The sequence below is a fragment of the Hypanus sabinus genome, chromosome 12, assembly GCF_030144855.1.
Source record: "Hypanus sabinus isolate sHypSab1 chromosome 12, sHypSab1.hap1, whole genome shotgun sequence".
In the NCBI taxonomy this organism is placed as follows: domain Eukaryota; kingdom Metazoa; phylum Chordata; class Chondrichthyes; order Myliobatiformes; family Dasyatidae; genus Hypanus; species Hypanus sabinus.
In genome coordinates this window covers 59,145,825-59,166,805 of record NC_082717.1, presented here as the reverse complement: position 1 = coordinate 59,166,805, position 20,981 = coordinate 59,145,825, and the positions used below count along the sequence as shown (strand labels likewise).

Genomic DNA, 20,981 nt, shown 5'->3' with positions numbered 1-20,981 from the left:
GATTCCGCATGCACGAATTCATCCAACCACGGATTGCGGAAACCCGGAAGTGCTCTTCCAACACTTGTTGTTCGAGCATGTACTGACTCTTTTTTTCTTGTCATTATTCCCTAAACAATGCAGTATAACAACCATTTTACATAGCATTTACATTGTATTAGATATTATAAGTAATCTAGAAATGATTTAAAGTATACGGGAGGATGTGCGTGGATTATCATGCATCGGGATCGAAAAGAATCGGAAGTTCTCTAACTAAGTCGATACAGGTACATCCGGTATTATTTAGCGTCAGCTAGTCAAACATTTGTCTTAGTGTATAGTATATATTTTACCTTTCTATACATATAAAACACTTAAGAATGTTTGTTTCAGCACTGGGCTTGGAAATGGAAGTTCTTGGGACTCGGGACAGACCGCTCCCCAGCGCGCTCTCCACCGTGTCGGGTTGATATGAGGATCAAAAACCCGAAACCCCAAAACCCAATAATTAAACCACTGCTTTGCTTAGTAATAATTGTAGCTTTCATCAGGGCAGAGCCTTTCTCACTTTATCCTTTAAAATTGTTCCGATCGTTGACTGATGTAGCCTCACTCTTTTCCAATGACCGATGGCGTTTCACCTCTTTCTGATTGCTTTATTATTTCCACTTTATTTTCAGTCGTGATCGTAATTATTTTCGTGAACAGAAACACTGAGCATTCAGAGCTCTGGCGCCAGGTCTTAATGTCCACTGCACTGAGACAGGTTAAATAAGGTCTGGAGTTCCGCTGGGTCCTAAGGTCCACCGGATTGAGACAGGTTGCATAAGGGACTTGAGCATCCACGAATTTTGGTATCTGTGAGGGGTCTCGGAACCAATCCCCCATGTATATGGAGGGCCAACTGTACCTTCCTCCTTATATAGACAATGCTGAAAAAATCTCAGCAGGTTAAGAAGGCCCTGTACTAAAATAAAGAGTTAAAACTTCAGATGAATGGCATTTGAACAGAAACAAGTAAACCTTCAAATTTATAATCTTACAGTTTGTTTTTGTCTGACGGTAGATATTTCATCCTACCTTGAATCTAGATTTTTTTCCACCTGCTCAGAATACCCCATCTATATCTTAGTACCACTTTTCCTTTAGAGTTTCCACTTAATTGTTCTCTACAGTTTCACCATGGCCATCTAGTTCATCTACTCTTCCATTCACTCCACCAGGGCAACTTGAGATCCTTTGCCTCTTCCTCGAGTGGAGGGGCAAATGCTGGAAATTCAAGCAACACACACAAAATGCTAGTGGAACACAGCAGGCCAGGCAGCATCTATAGGGAGAAGCACTGTCGACGTTTCAGGCCTGACGAAGGGTCAGCCCAAAACATTGACAGCGCTTCTCCCTATAGATGCTGCCTGGCCTGCTGTGTTCCACCAGCATTTTGTAAATGTTTCTAGTGATTGTTTTAATCTCTGAATTCAATCTTCCACCATTTCTATCAGTGTGTGTTAAAACAGCAATAGATCATGCCATGACTTCACACTATCAACCCACTCATTTATTTGGTCTCTGTCGCCTTCCAGATAGCACATATATGGTTGATCTCTGCTCTCCTTTTATTGAATTCTAAAGCCTGTTGATCAAAAATTTATATGACTAAATGCATTTTATTCTTCGGAATATTAGTATTTTATCACTCTTTCCCAATATTTGGTTATGAAATACATGAGGTTTAAATGTTTTCCCCTTTTTTTTTAATAGATGATGAAGGAGCCACTCCTGTTAAAAGGAGACGTGTAAGCAGTGATGAAGAACATCTGATGGACAACAGCACAGGACATAGCACGCCCAGCGACACTCGGACAGAACCTAGGGATGCATTAACTCCGGGCAGTACCTCAGACACTGAAACTAGAGACTCAACAGTCATTGATCCAGGCACCGAGCAAGACCCACCAACCCCTGATCCTATTTCTATTAAAGAAGATAAGTTGGAAGTTTCTTCCTTGAGTGCACATGAGACATTAATCAGCAATAGGCCCCAGGACACTGTAGAACAATTGCAGGGAGAGGATGCAGCAGACAATTGTAAAGTGGTGAAGGAACTACTAAGTTCAGAAAAGGAAACTAGTGTGAATGAAGATGATTCTGACTCTCCCCCTACACCACCACCTGCTGCTACAGTTTTATCTGATCTGACTGACCTTAGGAACTGTGAGGCTCAAAATCTGGCGTCATTTGACCCAGAAACAGGTTTATCCAACAGCTGTACCCATTCCAGAGGACTTTTTAACATGCAACAGCAGGACCTTTTAGATAATTTGTGCAGGACCATTGAATCTACTATTAGTGCAGTCACACGAATATTGAGCAGAGGGAACCAACCCACTTCTTGATGAGACTACTAGCATGACTAGTTTTGTCCTTTTAAATACAGTTTGAGTTTAGTTTAATTCTGTTCTGCCTGTTGAATCTGATGCTTTGTGCTTCACTGTCAAGTGACATTTTTCCTGCTTGAATGCCTGTTAGCTATTTGTATGAAGAAGCATCTCAGCCATGAGAGAAATCCAGTGTGTTGCGGTTATGCGCTTGAAGATGTGATAAGTGGAAAACTAAACACAAATTTCTAGATAACTTAATGCAAAGGCATTTACAGCATATTTCTCAAGGGAAATCATATTAATGGTCAGCTTTTACATATAAGTAATTTGTTGTGGCTTTTCATCCAGATTTGGGGTGTATCTAGGTGTGAAGGGTTACGGAGATTTTTGTTCTTCTCACATTGTATGATGTAATTTAAAATATTGCATTTTTACTGTGTATAATATTGTGTCTTTTGTTGCCGGTTTTTGTACTCTATTAAAGGAGGCCAAGTTGCCTCAAATCTCCGTGGTTCTATTATCCAAATTAAGTTGTTTACTTGTATACTAAACCAACCACGATTAATTTGATTCTGTTAAGAATCCTCTGTAGACATGAACTGGCATAAATAACGTGCTTTATCTGACAGGTTTCCCATGGTGGAAATAAAGCACACAAAATAAAAATTGGAACTTTATATTGTTCTCCATGTTTTTTTGATGCACACAAATTGCCAAATGTTATGAATAAAATGAAGACAATAATGGATTAATATTTAAACTATTACAAAATTAAAATGAAAATTACACTAGTTCATTCTCTTTGTTGATTGTAATGAATGGAAAGATCAGTAATTTTACAGTAGTGTTTTCAAACAAAGTGGATTTAATTCATTTCTAACTATTGAGGTATTCATAACTATTTATAAAAATCACTGCTGTATCAAAACCCATAAGCTTTTATTAGAATTTCCTTTAGATTACTCTGATACTCAGTGATATCATTGTAAGTCATACCAGCAGCTATATTTCAATTCAACTAGATACTTCAAGTGCTCATGGTCTAACCATCTTTAATGTTGAGGATTATTTGCTGTATTGAACACATAGATGTATGATGCACAGTGAAAAGGTGAGTCTTATCAATATCCTGAGTTTTTTATTATTATTATTAATAATTTCAATATTATTTTTATATGTTGTGCTAATGGGGAGTTGCATTGCCATAATTGTTAAATAGAGATAGTCCAGTCAATGAAATTAATGTGGAAATATACACAAATGGATAACAAAATAAGAGCATTGAACAATGTGATATTTCAGAATTGTAAAGTTTGGCAAAGGGATTTATATGGAATACACAATAAAAGTTTTTAATTTTATTTATTTATTGAGCTTGAGCGCAGAATAGGCCTTTCTGCCCCTTTGAGTCATTCTACTCAACAGTAACCTGATTTAATCCTAACCTCATCACATGACAATTTACAATGACCAATGAACCTACCGACCAGTACATCTTTGGACTGTGGGAGGAAACCAGAGCACCCGAAGGAAACCTATGTGGTCACAGGGAGAGCAAATGAATTTACAGGCAGCAGGAATTAAACATGGGCTGCCTCTACTGTAAAGCACTGCGCTAACTACCACGCTACTATGTTTGTTTGTTCTAATTCCAGATAATCTGGAAGCATTGAGTGAAAACTTCGAGGGGTCCTGTTAACAAAAGGATGCTTTCCATGTAGTAAAGTGGTCTGAAATGGAAGCAAGGGACAGGAGTGCAATAAGACCACATATTCTGAACTGATATTGCAACTGTAAAGGTTTGTAGCCTTTTATGTAAAAATAGTGTATCTTTTCATTATATTCATTTCCTGCATGTGATCTTAATATTATTCTCACCTCTTAACATGAGGCAGTTCTAATATACAGTGCAGATAAACTGTATTTACTCCGAATGATATTTATACTCCCACCCATTCCATATCCTGCTACTCAGAACATGCTGTGAAATAGTTTTTAGTTAAAAACGAACTGAGATAATCGTGCAAGTCAGCAGTTTTACACCAGTCATGCTTCAGCCACTCTGGACTAATGCTTAAAACATGCTGAATACAATCTCAAAATGCACTCTGATAAATAGCCTATGTGTGGAATGCATGAATGTATAAATATGGTTAAAATGTTGAAGGTGTGCTGTGTACTGTGCTACTGAGGTGGAATGATAGTACGTTTACAGGCTTCTTCATATTTGAAATCAAGTTTCTTGTTGCTTACCTAGATGTTACTGCTTCCTCTTCTTGCACGTGCTCTACATTTATTCATCTACTGCTGACAAGAGCAGGGGCTACCTGGTTAAGAAGGATGTACTATGCACCTCTGAATTTGAATAGACACTAAAATGCATTGAATTGGTGATAACTGACTCTACAAATGAACGATTAGGGCAATTTCTCTGCTCTGAAAGTAGCATCTACCTTTATGGTGGCATATAATGACACTTATTTCTGTGCTTTGGGTCTGAAAGGATTTGAGGCGTGGTATTGCCTTGCGATCCCATGCCTGGGTTTCCAGTCAAGGAGTAGCTAAACATTGCTTTCTGATTTTTTTTCAGTTCTTATATTACTTCTCTCTGTCGTTGCTACTTGGCTTGTTCAGCATATCCAGCATGTTCACTTTAAGTCTGTTTGTAAGTACTGGAGATGATTAAAGAGTTTGAAGCATGAGATACAGTGTCTACAGTAAAAGTTTGGTGTCTGGTCATTCTGTTTCAGGGAGAGAGACATTAAACATACTGTATTTAAATGATGGTGAAGGTAATTTACCAGTTTAGTACACAATTTTGGGAGATGTACTGAACTAGGTCATCTTGACTATGGCTGGCAGTTCCGTAGGAATCTGCCACTATACAGCCACTCATGTAAATACAGGCTTACTCCCGACCATTGTATGTAATACATGCCTGTACACCATGGAGTCAGGCAGCAGAACCCCTCTCCTGCTTCTCAATTAGCTGTGTGTATATAATGCATGATTTTGATTATGACTTGTACTACTGGAAATTCAGAGTACGTTTAGTTTTATGCATCAGCTTCTTGCTTGAAGTGGGAGGTATGTCATGATGTAATGTGCTTTACCATCTTCTGAAATCAAAGAACAGAAACCAGTTTATTACCAACAGTTACACTGGTATTTTCAGAGATGAAAGACAATAACCTGCTAGAATAGTAAGTGCTGTATGGTGCTGGATAAGTTACAATAACTAGTTTCAGAAGCAAACGACTTCTGTATTTTCCACCATTGGGTAATTTGATTATATGTCTGCAGGATTTGGTTTTAAAAATTGATTACATGACAAATGTCATTCAAAATAAGCTTTAATATCATTGCAAACTTTGGAGCTATTCATGTGTTTATAATCAATTCTATAATAATGGTCTTGTATGCCACTGTTCGATAAATATCTTTCACAAGGTTCACTTAGGTATTTCTAAAATAATGTACAAAGTATCAAAAGTGATATCTAAATGAGTTACTGAACAGGCAACAACTTAATTTTAGATGCATAGGGTGAATATAATTACTATTCCAATTGCTTTTAATCTACTGGCTATTCAGTCAGTTATTATTATTGGTTGTTGATTTCCTGAAAACATACCTGAAAATGCACATTCTGCATGGGCTGCAATGACTATAAATGTACAAGACTTTTACAATAGCTGTTTGTAGATGAATTATGTGTGAGATGAACCATCAGATATTCAGATTACTGTTACTGTTCAATTTGTGTAATTATCCATAAGCTTTTTTTGGGCCATCAGCAAAATTCCATGTTTATAGTTGTTCAAATGAATAGTATAGGATTGCTTATGTTACATAGTAAAAGTGAAAATTAAGGATAAAAATGATTGTTTTAGTTAGCGAGCTTATTTTTGGTACAACTTTTTATATTGTATTAACTAATGTAATTAGTGCAGAATGCTAGAAATGGCTTTTAAAATTATCACTTTTCATAAATTAGTAGAAAATGTAATTCAAGGAATTTCCACCTGGCAATCAAATTCAAATCAAATATGAAGCTAAGAGGTAGGAAATTTTCATCTATAAATATACAGCCCATTCCTTCCTTAAAGTGCTGCAAGATGGCAGCAAACCAGATTTTAATATTTTTTTTTCCTGAATTGCCCAGCAATTTAAAGTTTAAGTTGAACCATTTTATGCCAAGTAATCAAATCTGCATACTTGAAGAATTAACTATAGTTCACAATTATGAACTTGCTGTTATTTTTAGAAAACCAGAAAAACTACACTAAAAAGTTTAGTGGAAAACACTTCCCCATGTACAATAAGTGCAGTTTGGCTATTTGAATTAAATTTGAATATTGTCAAGTGCAGAAGAGTTAATTATTTAAATGGCATAAATTGTTTAAATATCCATGTTATAATCTGGATAATCTACAGAAAAGTTATGAAAACTACTCGTGCACTGTACTTAATTAGATGTTTAATGTTAATAAACATGCATATTTAAATTGCTGTGGAGGTTGGCATTTATCAAGAGTTCATTCCTGTTGATTCTGGGATCCATTATGTGGGGCGCAATTGAGATAAGCGGGCCTTCGACCTAAAGGTGAGAAAGTAAAACATATTCAATCTTTTGTTAAGCAAATATGACACTTAAGATGCATATTTCATGCTATCTGCTAATTAAAATGATTGCCTTATGCAATTGGAGCTAACAAAGCTGTGAAGTGATTACATCCCACAGACAAGAGTTAATGGAGGTAGTACTTAGTGCCATTTTGTTGAACTGTTATCAACAGCCAACTTGCACCTCTAACAAACAAGGTGCACTATGGCTGGAGAAAGTAATGATGATTGAAAAGGAACAATAACCAATGTTTTCTGACACTGCTGGCAATGGCAGAAGTGTAGAGGAATGTGTTCTATCTTTGGGTCTTCCAACTAAACTATGGCAACCTGCACACATACTTAATTCAGCCTCGAAGCTGCAACACTATTAGCTGTTTTTTATATCACATCTGTTGAACTCAACCTGTTTCTAACCTGTAAAATCTACGTAATGTTATTAGTGTAGTCTGAGAAAAGCATTATTTGTGTAGCTGAATCAGTTCTCAATCATTCACTGACATGTGGTGCCACAACGTCATTAGGCTGTCCTATATTTTATGCCCTTAGTAGGTCCTTTACATGAAAAATATTTGCCATTGCTACAACTCCCGATTAAATACCCACTTGGTTACCACAGACCTTTCTATATAAAAACTGTGATACGGTACAAGTGACACAAAAGAGAATTTATGTACACCCTAAAATTCAAACGGAATGCAAAAATTTCTTATCAATGTAGATTACATGTAATCTATATTTCCATTAGCTAGGTATTGTAAAAAGCCTTTAGACAAGAACTGCTTTATATCTATGTTCATTTAAATCACAAAGCCAGAAATCCAGTTTACCTTATTATGTTTTGTGATGAATTATTCTGACGTGGTGTTGCTGGTTGACAGACTTTAAACTGAGATTCCAGTCGGGAATAAATGCCACCAGCAAACTGCAAAAGTTGTAGCATATTTAAAATTACTGGCTTTATCATAGTATTGCATTTGATACAACAGTTCAATGTCAATACTGTGCTTCATTGATCCTCACTCATCAACATACATGTCTACTAGTTCCTCAGTCTACTATCCTCTAGGTTGTTTCTTTTTAATTCTTTAATGGGCTTTAATTACTTTGTGCTTATACACCCTAGTTCTAATCCTCCGGCACAATGCCCACCTAATGTCACATTTTAAAAATCTCAAGTTCATACCCTAGTGAGCTGCTTGGCCCTAGTAGCTAGTCCAGGATTGCTTATATCATACATTTCCTGGTCTCACACTCTTAAATACATTTCATAGCCATCCAATCCTAGTCACAGAACATGACAACACTGTAATCTGCCTAATCCCTTTGACCTGCACCCGGACCACAGCCTCCACCTATCCCCCTCATGCATGTACCTAACCAAATTTCTCTTAAATGTTGAAATTGACATTGCATCCACTATATATACTGGCAGCTCATTCCACATTCACCACCCTCTGAGTAAAGAAGTTCTCCCTCATGTTTCTCTTAATCTATGACCTCTAGTTCTATTCTCACCCAACCTTGGGGTAAATGCAAGCAGGCTTTTTCCACTATCTATAACTCTCATAATTTTGTATATCTCATTCAAATCTTTTCTCATTCTCCTATGCTCCAGGGAATAAAGTCTAAACCTATTTAATCTTTCCCCATAACTCGGGTCCTGAAGTTCCAGCAATATCCTTGTACATTTTCTTTGTACTGTTTAATAAAATCGTATTGATATCTTTCTGTGGGTTGGTGGTCAGAACTGTATATTGTGCTCCAAGTTCAGCCTCACCAATATCTTAATACAGTTTAACATAATATCCCAACTTCTGTACTCAATACTTTGACTTATGAAGGCCGATGTGTCAAAAGCTCTCTTTACAACCCTATCTACCGTGACATCACTTTCAAGGAATTATCAATCTGCATTCCCAGATTCCTCTGTCCTACCATGCTCCTCAGTACCTTAATGTCAACTATGTAAGTCCTTTGCTAGTTTGGCCTCCCAAAGTGCAACACCTCATACTTCTCTGCAATAAATTCCATCTGTCATTTTTCAACCCATTTTTCCAGCTGGTCCTGCTGCAAGTTTTGACAGCTTTCCTTTCTGTCCACTACACCTCCAATCTTGGTATCATTGACTTATTTGCAGATCCAGTTTACCATATTAGCATACAGATCATTGATGTAGATGACAAACAACAATTGACCCAGCACCGATTCCTGTGGAACACTACGAGTCACAGGCCCAGTTAGAGACCAAAGGCCACGTCTGCAGCTACATTTTAATTATCTGAAACTTTGACTATTCCTTTTCCTCCACAGATGCCTTCTGATCCACTGAGTTTCTCCAGCTGCTTAGATTTTGCCCTATATTACAACACCTACAGCTTCTGTGTCTTTAATTATCCTGCCATTTATACCTTTACTAGCATTTGGCACTGGTAATATTCTAGAGATTAGTACCTTTTAGAGGCCCTGCTTTTTAATTTGTTCTCCAAATTCTGTTGCAGGATTTCATCTCTTTTTACCAAAGACAGTGGTGCCTGTGTGGACCACAGCCTCATTTCCTTATCCTTTCAGCTATTGAGTGGACATCTTCAATCATGATGCCAGGGAGATAACACATCATCCTGGCATCTTGATACAACACAGTGTCAGGGTTGTATAACCATTTCCTCATGACGCCAGAGCTCCAGGTTCAATTCTGATGTCCAATGCTTTCTGTATATAGTCAACAAGGAAAAGTAGTGGGGAAATAACACTGGTGTGAACCAGCAAATGATCTCCTAGGTTGTAAGGAAATACATCTATGATCATAGAAATAGTTGTCTATTAAATCCACGATTATGACTTTGTGCTCATCCCTCCTGAGCCACCCAGAACCAGGCTCCTGTACTCTTAGACCATAAGATATAGGAGCAGAATTAGGCCACTGGCCCATCAAGTCAACTCCGCTATTCAATCATGGCTGATGCTTTTTTTCCCCCCTCCTCAGCTCCACGCCCTGTAACCTTTGGTGGCATGTCCAATCAAGAACCTATCAATTTCTGGTTTTATTTAAGGCCTACATAGCTGCCTGTGGTTTAAAAAAATCCACAAATTCACCACCCTCTGGCTAAAGAAATTTCTCCTCATCTGTTTAAAATGGACACCCCTTTATCCCGAGGCTGTTCCCTCTTGTCCTAGGCTTCCCCCACCAAGGGAAATACTCTTTCCACATCTGCTCTGTCCAGGCCTTTCAACATTTGAAAGGTTTCAATGAGATCCCCCACCCACATCCTTCTAAATTCCAGTGAGTACAGCCCCAGAGCCATCAAATGTTCCTCGTATGATAACCCTCTCATTTTGGAATCATCCTTGTGGACCTCCTCTGAACCAATACCAGCACACCTTTTCTTAGATGAGAAGCCCAAAACTGTTCATTCTACTCAAGGTGAGGCCTCAGCACCACATCCCTTCACTTGTATTCTAGATCTCATGAAATGAATGCTAACACTGCATTTACCTTCCTCACCACAGACTCAACCTGCAAGTTAGCCTTTAAGGTGTTCTGCACAAGGACTCCCAAGTCCCATACATCTCAGAGTTTTGGATTTCCTCCATTTAGAAAATAGTCTGCACATTTATTTCTACTTCCAAAGTGCATGACTATGCAGTTTCCAACATTGTATTTCATTTACCACTTTCTTGCCCATTCTCCTAATCTGTCCTTTTGCAGCCTACCTATTTCCTCAACACTGCCTGCCCTCAGCCAATCTTTGCATCTGCAAACTTGGCAACAAAGCTATCTATTTTATCATCTAAGTCATTGATATACAACATAAAAAGAGGCAGTCGCAACAAAGACCCCTGCAGAACACCATTAGTCTCTGATAGCCATCCAGAAAAGGATCCTTTTATTCCCACTCACTGCCTCCTACCAGTCAGCCAGTGTTCTAACCACGCAAGTAACTTTCCCGTAATACCATGGGCTCTTAATTTGATAAGCAGTCTCATGTGGGGCACCTTGTCAAAGGGCTTCTGAAAGTCCAAATATAAAATATCCACTACATCCCCTTTATCTATCCTACTTGTAATCTCAAAGAATTCCAACAGGTTCATCAGGCAAGATTTTTCCTTAAGGAAACCATGCTGACTTTATACTATCTTGTCCTGTGACACCAAGTACTCCATCATCTCATCCTTAACAATCGACTCCAACGTCTTCCCAACCACTGAAGTCAGGCTAACTGGTCTATCACTTCCTTTCTGCGGCTTTCCTCCTTTCTTAAAGAGTGGAGTGACATTTGCAATTTTTCAGTCCTCTGGCACCATGCCAGAGTCCAATGATTTTTGAAGGATGATTACTTATGCCTCCACAATCTCTACCACTAACTCTTTCAGTGAAGACTGATGCAAAATACTCATTTAGTTCATCTCCATCTGCTTGTCCCCCATTATTATTTCTCTGGCCTTATTTTCTGGTGATCCTATATCCACTAATGGTCTATCCACTTGGATATTGTTTGCTAACTTCCTTTCATGTTTCACCTTTTCCCTCCAAATGATTCTTCTGATTGCTCTCTGTACGTTTTTAAAAGCTTCCCGATCCTCTATTTTCCCGCTAATTTTTGCTTTGTTGTATGCCTTCTCTTTTTCTTTTGTATTAGCTTTGACTTCCCTTGTCAGCCACAGTTAAACTCTTTTGCCATTTGAGTATTTCTTCATTGCTGGAATACATCTATCCTGCACCTCCCTCATTTTTCCCCAGACACTCACACCATTGCTGCTCTGCTGTCATCCTTGCCAGCATCTTCCAATTTACTCTGGCCAACTCTTTTTTCATACCACTGTAATTTCCTTTACTCCAGTGAAATATTGCTATGTCAGACTTTACTTTCTCCCTATCAAATTTCTAGTTGAACTCAGTCATATTGTGATCACCAACTCCTAAGGGTTCTTTTACCTTAAGCTCCCTAATCGTCTCTGGTTTACTACATAATACCCAATCTAGTATAACTGATCCCCGAGGAGACTCGATGACAAACTGCTCTAAAAAGCCATTATCGATATACGTGTTAAATCTCTCATGACTGTCATAACATTGCCCTTTTGACACAGCTTTTCTATTTCCCATTGTAATCTGTGGTCTACATCCCAACTACTGTTGGGAGGCCTGTATATAACTGCTTTAAGGTTATGCCAGCTGTCTGCACATATTTAAGTTTTGATACGACTCCCTATTTGTATTATCCAGAAAATCCCTGGCTTTGTGCTACAGCAAATCCAACTGCCGCTACAGCTGGAAATGTCCAGTGACCAAGACAACCACACATGCAGGAAGTGTTCACAACTTTCCACACGCCATTGGATGTGCATTCCACTAGACAGAGCAGACCTGTTTTTCTTAACTATACATTATTTATAAAGCATAAATAACTTTTTATTACTGTTCTGGAAAGACAAATTCCTTTAGAAAGACAAATAATTTTTCCTTTTCTTAAATGGATAAGGTCAACTTGCTTCTCTTAAATTTCAAAGAATGGAAACAATTGTTTAAAGCTCATCTCAGTTGGATTTGTTTTACCCAAACTCATGCACTCAATTACCATCGATCCAGTTCAAACCCTGTTGGAAGTATTTACAAGCAAGCACCTCCCACTTAAAAATGTGATCTAAACAAGAAGTAGCAAAAATTTAGATCTTTGCTTCCCCCACCGTGACCCAAAATAAACCTATCAACAGCTTGTTGCTTGGATTTCCAGCATCTGCAGATTCTCAGAGGTAGTGTCCAAGGGTTCAATATCTATTTAGGAATCAGATGACAGGGGAAGAAGCTGTTTCTGAATCGTTGAGTGTGTGCCTTCAGGTTTCTGTACCTCCTACCTGATGGTAACTGTGAGAAAAGGGCATGCCCTGGGTGCTGGAGGTCCTTAATAATGGACGCTGCCTTTCTGAGACACCGCTCCCTGAAGATGTCCTGGGTACTTTGTAGGCTAGTACCCAAGATGGAGCCAACTAAATTTACAACCCTCTGAAGCTTTTTTCAGTTCTGTGCAGTAGCACCCCCCCCCGCCAATATCAGATAGTGATGCAGCCTGTCCACGGTACATCTATAGAAGTTTTTGAGTGTATTTGTTGACATACCCAATCTCTTCAAACTCCTAATGAAGTATAGCTGCTGTCCTGTCTTCCTTATAAACTGCATTGATATGTTGGGACCAGGTTAGATCATCAGAGATCTTGACACCAGGAACTTGAAACTGCTCACTCTCTCCACGTCTGATCCCTAGATGATCCTTCGTCTCTCGTGTTTGTGATAAACTTTCCTATTACTGATGACTCCATGAACACAACCATAAAACAATGCTCAGGAGATTTTTATGCATCTAATTTTCCAAACTGATTAATAGATAGGATCAATCACCTATTTTCATGTTATTTTTTTCGAACAACTTACCTCTTTTCCTTCTTTTGTCTTGGTGCGATCAATTTTTTCTCCATACCTAACCTTTGTCAGATGTCCAATTATTTCAACCATCCTTCGTTGATCTAAAAGGTAAAGCCTGCATTGACTTCAAATATTTGATTCTGCTCCTGTATTAATTTCTACAAATGTGATTATATAATTACCATTAAATTGAAAACGGAAATTTCACACTACAGCAAAAGTATTAGAAAATAGTGACCAGCAACAACAAAGTAAATTGAAGTTAAAATGTACTGAGTTGTTTGATGCCATGAAAGACATCCACGATGTTAAACATTGATATACATTGTAAGCAGTGGTTAATGTACCTTCCTCTCTTTGGGCATCCTGATTATATCTCATTGAACGATTACAATCCCACTTGCTTTTCTGAAAACCAACCCTAACAAAAGAAGAAACTGAATTACGTCAATGTACATATTATAGCCCCTTATTTAGGGTTTTTATATCTTCTCTAAAACCTGTAACCATGCTTAAATTCAATGCTGCTCCATTCCTTAGCTCCTGGTCTGATGACACCTTGCTCTGCTCTTTACTTCCTTTTCAACTTATCCACTGCTTCCATTATTAGTATTTTCATCCAATATTAAGGTCTAGGTAAATGCTAGAGCAAAACCCTAGGGCAGAGTTTCAGATCTCTGGATCATGAGGATCGCGTCTGGGGAAGGTATGACCTATAGGAAAAGGACAGGTTGCACCTGAACCCGAGGAGGATCAATATCCTTGTGGGCAGGTTTGCTGCTGGTAGTGGGGAGGGTTTAAACTAATTTGGCAGGGTGGTGGGAACCGAAGTGAAGGGGCTGAAGATGGGGCAGTTGCTATACAAGTAGATGCAGTGTGTAGTGAGACCGTGAGTAAAGACAGGCAGATGATCAGGCAAAATTGCAGTCAGTGGAATGAGCTAAAGTGTAACATGGGGGCAACATCAGAAATGGTGATGAGTACAGGACTGAAGGTGTTATATTTGAATGCACACAGTATTCGGAATAAGGTAGATGATTTTGTACAGACAGAGATTGGCAAGTATGACTTTGTGGACATCACTGAGTCATGGCTGCAAAAAGATCACAGATTGGAGCTTAACATCCAAGGATACACATTGTATTGAAAGGACAAGCAGGTAGGCAGAGGGGTTGGGGTGGTTCTGTTGGTAAAAATGAAATCAGATCCTTAGAAGATGTTGAATCCACGTGAGTAGAGTTAAGAAACTGCAAGGATTAAAAGACTCTAATGGGAGTTATATACAGGTATCCAAAAGTAGCCAGGTTGTGAAATGCAAATTACAATGGAGGTAGAAAAATCAGATGAAATGATAGTCATGGGGGATTTCAATGTGAAGGTGGATTGGGAAAATCAAGTTGGGGCTACATCTCGAGAGGAAATTTGCAGAATGCCTATGAGATGGCTTTTTAGAACAGTTTGTGGTGAAGTCCCTCGGGGAAAGGGTATTCTAGGTTGGGTGTTGTGTAATGAAACTGATTTGATGAGGGAGCTTAAGGTAGAAGAACCCCGAGAAGGCAGAGATCATAATATAACTCACCCGGCAGTTTGAAAGGGAGAAGCTAAAGTGAAATGTATCAGTATTACTGTGGAGTAAAAGTAATTACAGAGGCAGGAGAGAGGAGCTGGCTAAAGTTGATTGGAAGGGTACACTAGCAGGGTTGATTGCAGAACAGTAATGACAGGGGTTTCTGGGAGTAATTCGGAAGGTGCATCCCAAAGATGATAAAGTATTCTAAAGGACGAATGAGCCAACCATGGGTGACAAGGGAGGGCATAAAAATAAGAGGGGGCATACAATATAGCAAAACTGGGTAGAAATTTAGGGGAATTGGGAATCTTAAAACCAACAGAAGGCAACTAAAAAAGTGATAAGGAGAGAAAAGATTCAATTTGAGCATAAAGAAGCCAATGATATAAAAGAGGAAACTAAAGGTTTTTCAGATATATAAAGATTAAAAAAGAATGAAGATTGGATAGGAGACAAAGAAATGGTGGACAAACTTAAGTATTTTGCATCAGTCTTCAATGTGGAAAACACTAACAATATGCCACAAATTCAAGAGTGTCAAAGGGAAGAACAGAGTGCAGTTGCTATTACTAAGGAAACGGTGCTTAGAAGGCTGAAAGGTCTGAAGTTAGATTAGTCACCTGGACCAGAGTGACTACTCCCAGGGTTCCGAAAGAGGTAGCTCAAGAGATTGTGGAGACATTAATAATGATCTTTCAGGAATCACTAGATTCTGGAATATTACAAATAACACTCCACTCTTCAAGAAGGGAAGATGGCAGAAGAAAGGAAATTATAGGCCAGTTAGCCTGACTTCAATGGTTGGGAAGACACTGGAGTCCATTATGTAGGGTGATATTTCGTAATACTTGGAAGCACATAATAAAACAGGCCAAAGTCAGCACGATTTCCTTCAGGAGAACTCTACTGGCCATATTCTGTCCCAAATAAAATCCACCTTGCTTATTATCTCAATTCTTCCTGACATATTTTTCCAATTCCTGACTCTCTGTAGAACATTATCTTTCATCAAGCTTTTGATCATTTCTCCCAACAAATCTTCCTTTGATTTTTCTTAATGGCTGCCTCAGTACTTACAGCATTCACTGCAATAGGATATTTTCCTATTGCAGAAAATGTTGTAACAACACAAGCTGTTGTTTTCTGGTAGCAAGAGTCAAGTCAGTCCATTGGTGAATGGTCTACTTTCTTTGCTAAGATGATACAAAAGCATAATCTTCTTACAAACTTCAAATTTGGTACTTACATGAAAGGAGACCCATCTCGAGCAGATGCCTGGAATAACAAAATAAAACTTTATTGTAATAAAAAGCTTTTCGTTGGAAGACCCATTTGGGTTGGTTTTATTAAATGTAAATATAAACAATGAAGTTAAGAGCCAATCAGCCCTTGAAATCCATTCCACAACACCAAATAGTGATATGTTTATCCATCTTTGTTTCCATGTTTTTTCAGATGATAATGCAATTGTATTTCTGGACACAGCTATGCAATACTTAGAAACATAGAAAACCTACAGCACAATACAAGCCCTTCGGCCCACAAAGTTGTGCCGAACATGTCCCTACCTTAGAAATTACTAGGCTTAACCTATAGCCCACTATTTTACTAAGCTCCATGTACCTATCCAAAAGCCTCTTAAAAGACCCTATTATATCCGCCTCCACTACCGTTGCTGGCAGCCCATTCCACGCACTCACCACTCTCTGAGTAAAAAACTTATCCCTGACATTTCTGTACCTACTCCCCAGCACCATAAACCTGTGTCCTCTTGTGGCAACCATTTCAGCCCTGGGAAAAAACCTGTATCCACACAATCAATGCCTCTCATCATCCTTCGCTCCCAGGAGAAAAGGCAGAGTTCACTCAACCTATTTTCGTAAGGCATGCTCCCCGATCCAGGCAACATCCTTGTAAATCTCCTCTGCACCCTTCATATGGCTTCCACATCCTTCCTGCAGAGAGACGACCAGAACTGAGCACAGTACTCCAGGTGGGGTCTGACCAGGGTCCAATAGCTGCAACATTACCTCTCGGCTCCTAAACTCAATCCCACGATTGATGAAGGCCAATACACCATACGCCTTCTTAACCACAGAGTCAACCTGCGCAGCTGCTTTGAGTGTCCTATGGACTCGGACCCCAAGATCCTTCTGATTCTCCACCCTGCCAAGAGTCTTACCATTAATACTATATTCTGCCATCATATTTGACCTACCAAAATAAACCACTTCACACTTATCTGGGTTGAATTCCACCAGCCACTTCTCAGCCCAGTTCTGCATCCTATCAATGTCCCGCTGTAACCTCTGACAGCCCTCCACACTATCCACAACACCTCCAACCTTTGTGTTATCAGCAAACTTACTAACCCATATCTCCACTTCATTTATAAAAATTAGAACAGTGAGGGTCCCAGAACAGATCCCTGAGGCACTACACTGGTGACTGACCTCCATGCAGAATATGACCCGTCTACAACCAATATAACTTGTCTACAACTTCTGAGAACTTGGACGACACTGTCCCAGGACTGCTCATCAGTAGGAACCACCAGAACAAGATGGACTTACCTTCATAGTGCTTGATAAAAATGCTTTTCAGGCAAATAGATAACTGACCTTCACTAATCTGGCTACACTGTACAATTTCTCTCCCAATACACAAGCCTGAGGCTGAATGGGATTGTGCAATGCCACCTGTTAAAAATTCAAATTCCCAACTCCCACATCCACTCAGCTGGCCATATCCCAACCATAATTTCTTTTCTCTTTATACAATGACAATCTGATTTCTCTTCTTCCCCCCCCCCCCCACCCATCCTTATATTTATGATAATAGTGTCCTGATGCTCCTATCTGCCTCAACTTCGTATCATGTAGGATCAAGCTGACTCCCACTCCACCAGCTCCTGACCCTGACACATCAACCATTCATGCAAAGCTCGTCTAACTCCGCCCTCCCTAACGCAATGTCAGGTCTGATTATCAAAGCCACCATTCCCTATTTTAATCAAGTAAAGTGATCCGTTTCCAAGTTTCACACACAAACTATTATTAAAGAGAGAGTGTTGCATATTTCTACTCTTCTTAATGGGTGGTAGTGCCATCACTAAATTACCTAGCTCTAATTTATGATTATACCTTCTTGTCCTGGACTGCCATCAAGGAACTTGGGACATTTGCTGCTTGTGTTCAATAGAAATCTTTAAATAAGGTCTGATTAGAAACAAATGCAGTAGAATATTTCCTGCGCATATCATTTTTACCTTCCATCTTTACCTTATCTTTTTTCTGTGTAGTAGGAGATGCTGCTGGCTTCTTTGCTCGATTGGTAATTTTCTTATACTTTCTTGTACCTGCATGGGAGGAGAGAGGAAGCAAACTTAAGAGCTTGGATACTGTCTGTACTGAAAACTTCAAGTACCAGTAATGTCAAAGCATGATCCCATGCATAGGCTATAAGTTATTATGTTTTGCAACATTATTATTAGGCTATAAGTTATTATGTTTTGCAACAATGTTTTGTAAACATTGAACTAATTCAAAGGAAGACACAGGAGTCTGAGAATGCGGGTCTAACTTCATCTTTACTTTAAGCGAGGTATGCTTGTATCACACGGGAGTGTGCTGACATATGCAATTCACATATTTATACATATAGTTTGCAATGAATTATTTAAATGAATAAGAATGCTTAATCAATACAATTGTAAAGGATGAATTACACCTCACTGTAGTGCATTACCAAATCTTGCACCTAAAAGTTATGATTTAATTGTTCTTGTAGCAAGACTGATATTTTGTAATATATTTTCTTTTGTCATACCATGAGCTAGTCACTAGCACCAATTTTAATTTTAATATCATAATTATTCTAAACATAAGAATTACTTTATAAAAAAGTTTTGTGACGATGTGTGAATGCTTACATTGTTCACTTGCATTCAAAATATGCATCTTTACCTTGTTTTTTTGTCAATTCTTCTTCATCTCCTACTTCATCCTCAGTTACTTCTGAACCTGTGGTGTACTCTTCATCTTCAGAATACAATGCTTGTTGCTTCTAAAAAGAAATAATTTAATCCAGTGTTTTTGGATGTTCAGCAATGCCTTTAGTTAAGGTTAGTTTTAACAGGATAGACAATACTTAATATATACCAAACTTCACAAGACTTTAAGAACAATACACACTTGTTCCAATCAGTAACTGAAAAAAGCATATCAACTATACAAATTTTTAATTTACGTTGAAATAAACTGGACGAACAGAAGAAATATTACAGAACAATCACGGCTGTCAATGAAGTTGCACACATTTTTCAGCTGAGATTGTTGATGAAAACATGCTAAAATTGGCAGCGACCAACAGAATGATATTAATAATTATACTATGTTAAGGCACTTCCCATTCTTTAAAGTGAAGAGTTGGTCTAATAAAAACATGCAACTCCATGCAATTTAATTTGTAAAATCTGCAGATATTAAAGCTGTAACCACAGTAAACATGATTACAAAGTCCAGGTTGTTAATGAAAAACTGTTCAATGTTCACTAATTTTAACAAAATATAATACGTAGTTAAATTCAAACTTAAGGAAATATTGTGATCTGCCTATCGAAGCGCTGTTTATTTTGCATGAAGTTTTTTTTGTATAAACTTCACTTCCTGTTTGTAAGCTTTTTTTGTACATCATTTCTTGCACGGTTTAATTTGGATTTCAACTTGGAGCAAACACGGTAGAAAGGCACCCTTCTTCATCTACTCTTTATTTGTCCTTGAAACAGCAATATCTGTGAGTCCTAAGCTTTCTTAATATAGGTAAACATTTAATAGGTGTACTTTGAAGGAAATATTACGTTTATCATTCATCGCTATTGTTATCATTGTGCCACGAGTTCACTGTAGTCCATGGCATAGATATATTATGTTGCATGTGTATTACCTTGTTTACCGCTGATCATGAGAATAATTGATAATACAGGTAGAGTACCCCTTATCCGACATGCTTGGGGCTGTAAGTATTTTGGATTTTTTCCAGATTTTGGGATATATAATGACATAGCTTGTGATTGTCATCATTTCCGACTCTGAGTTTATGTGCTCCTGGCAAACAGTCTTTGTCTTACCCTTGTGGATTACACTTAACGCAGTTAACAGTAAAAATTATTACATACCATTAATCTAATGAAATTATAATGTGTGGAGTAATAAAAGCAGCACAGCAGCATTGGGAGAATGTCTGAATCAGCAACAAACAACCTACACAATAGGGATCTTCATTTTTCACTTTATACAGTGTTTTTCTATTTTTCACTAACTTCTGTTCATTACATATGTGAGGTCACTTCTCACAAGACCTGTGCATCGTCTGGGAACCTTCCTAGCATCTTGTGGAATTTTCTATTTGCAATGTTATGCCAACACTCAAAGAAAAAATTTGGATTTTGGCATTTTGGATAAGGAGTACTCAACCTGTAGCACTATATTCAGGTGTACAATGATTCTGTATTGAATCTAATAACCTTCTGCAGTTTCACAAAGTTTTCTCATTAAAAACCCTAAAGAAAGCTTCTGACTCGGGTGATTTTTAAGAAGGTGTTTAACTCCCTGCCTGGCTTTATACACAATACACTGCAAGGGCAATGGACTGTAAATCAGATTCTTGGGATTAGCAGTGCAATTAATGGAAGTCAGAAGTTCCTCCTCTCTGACCACATTGCATATAAGGTGAGCTTGAGAATTGGAATCCAAAGATAGCTACATTAATTTATTTGATGTATTACTCAGCATCTTTTCTCTCTCTCACTCACACAAACACATACAAAGATTCATTTTAGGAAACAGAAGTGTTTCTGACTCATGACCCCCCTCAGACAGAGGAGATTCATAACAATATGTTGCTTTCATAGTAAATAAGCCATACAGCTCCAACTAAATAAGTCTGTTTTCAAAAGGCTAATTGAGTTATAGTTTCACTGAGAGAACTGTACTGTTCATTCAAA

At 38.3% G+C, this 20,981-nt stretch overlaps 2 protein-coding genes across 16 annotated transcripts in view; one reads left to right on the top strand and one right to left on the bottom strand.

Moving 5' to 3' along the window:
- The window catches only part of usp34 (ubiquitin specific peptidase 34), a 319,734-nt gene that overhangs the window by 289,268 nt on the left and 9,485 nt on the right, over positions 1-20,981 (top strand). For 6 of the 7 annotated variants that reach the window (XM_059986017.1, XM_059986013.1, XM_059986016.1 and 3 more), the window contains exon 79: positions 1,741-4,159. In XM_059986017.1, the coding sequence (XP_059842000.1) occupies positions 1,741-2,375 (635 nt within the window). In that variant the 3' untranslated portion in view covers positions 2,376-4,159. The remainder of the gene's footprint in view (positions 1-1,740; positions 4,160-20,981) is intronic. The other variant, XM_059986012.1, reaches the window with a different exon arrangement.
- sanbr (SANT and BTB domain regulator of CSR) overlaps positions 4,153-20,981 on the bottom strand; it is a 79,478-nt gene continuing 62,649 nt past the window's right edge. For 8 of the 9 annotated variants that reach the window (XM_059986024.1, XM_059986020.1, XM_059986022.1 and 5 more), the window contains 7 exons: positions 18,943-19,042; positions 18,259-18,335; positions 16,224-16,252; positions 13,755-13,828; positions 13,417-13,508; positions 7,817-7,911; positions 4,153-6,960 (listed from right to left, as the gene is read on the bottom strand). In XM_059986024.1, the coding sequence (XP_059842007.1) occupies positions 6,924-6,960; positions 7,817-7,911; positions 13,417-13,508; positions 13,755-13,828; positions 16,224-16,252; positions 18,259-18,335; positions 18,943-19,042 (504 nt within the window). In that variant the 3' untranslated portion in view covers positions 4,153-6,923. Of the gene's footprint in view, positions 6,961-7,816; positions 7,912-13,416; positions 13,509-13,754; positions 13,829-16,223; positions 16,253-18,258; positions 18,336-18,942; positions 19,043-20,981 lie in introns of those variants that run through there. The other variant, XR_009515124.1, reaches the window with a different exon arrangement.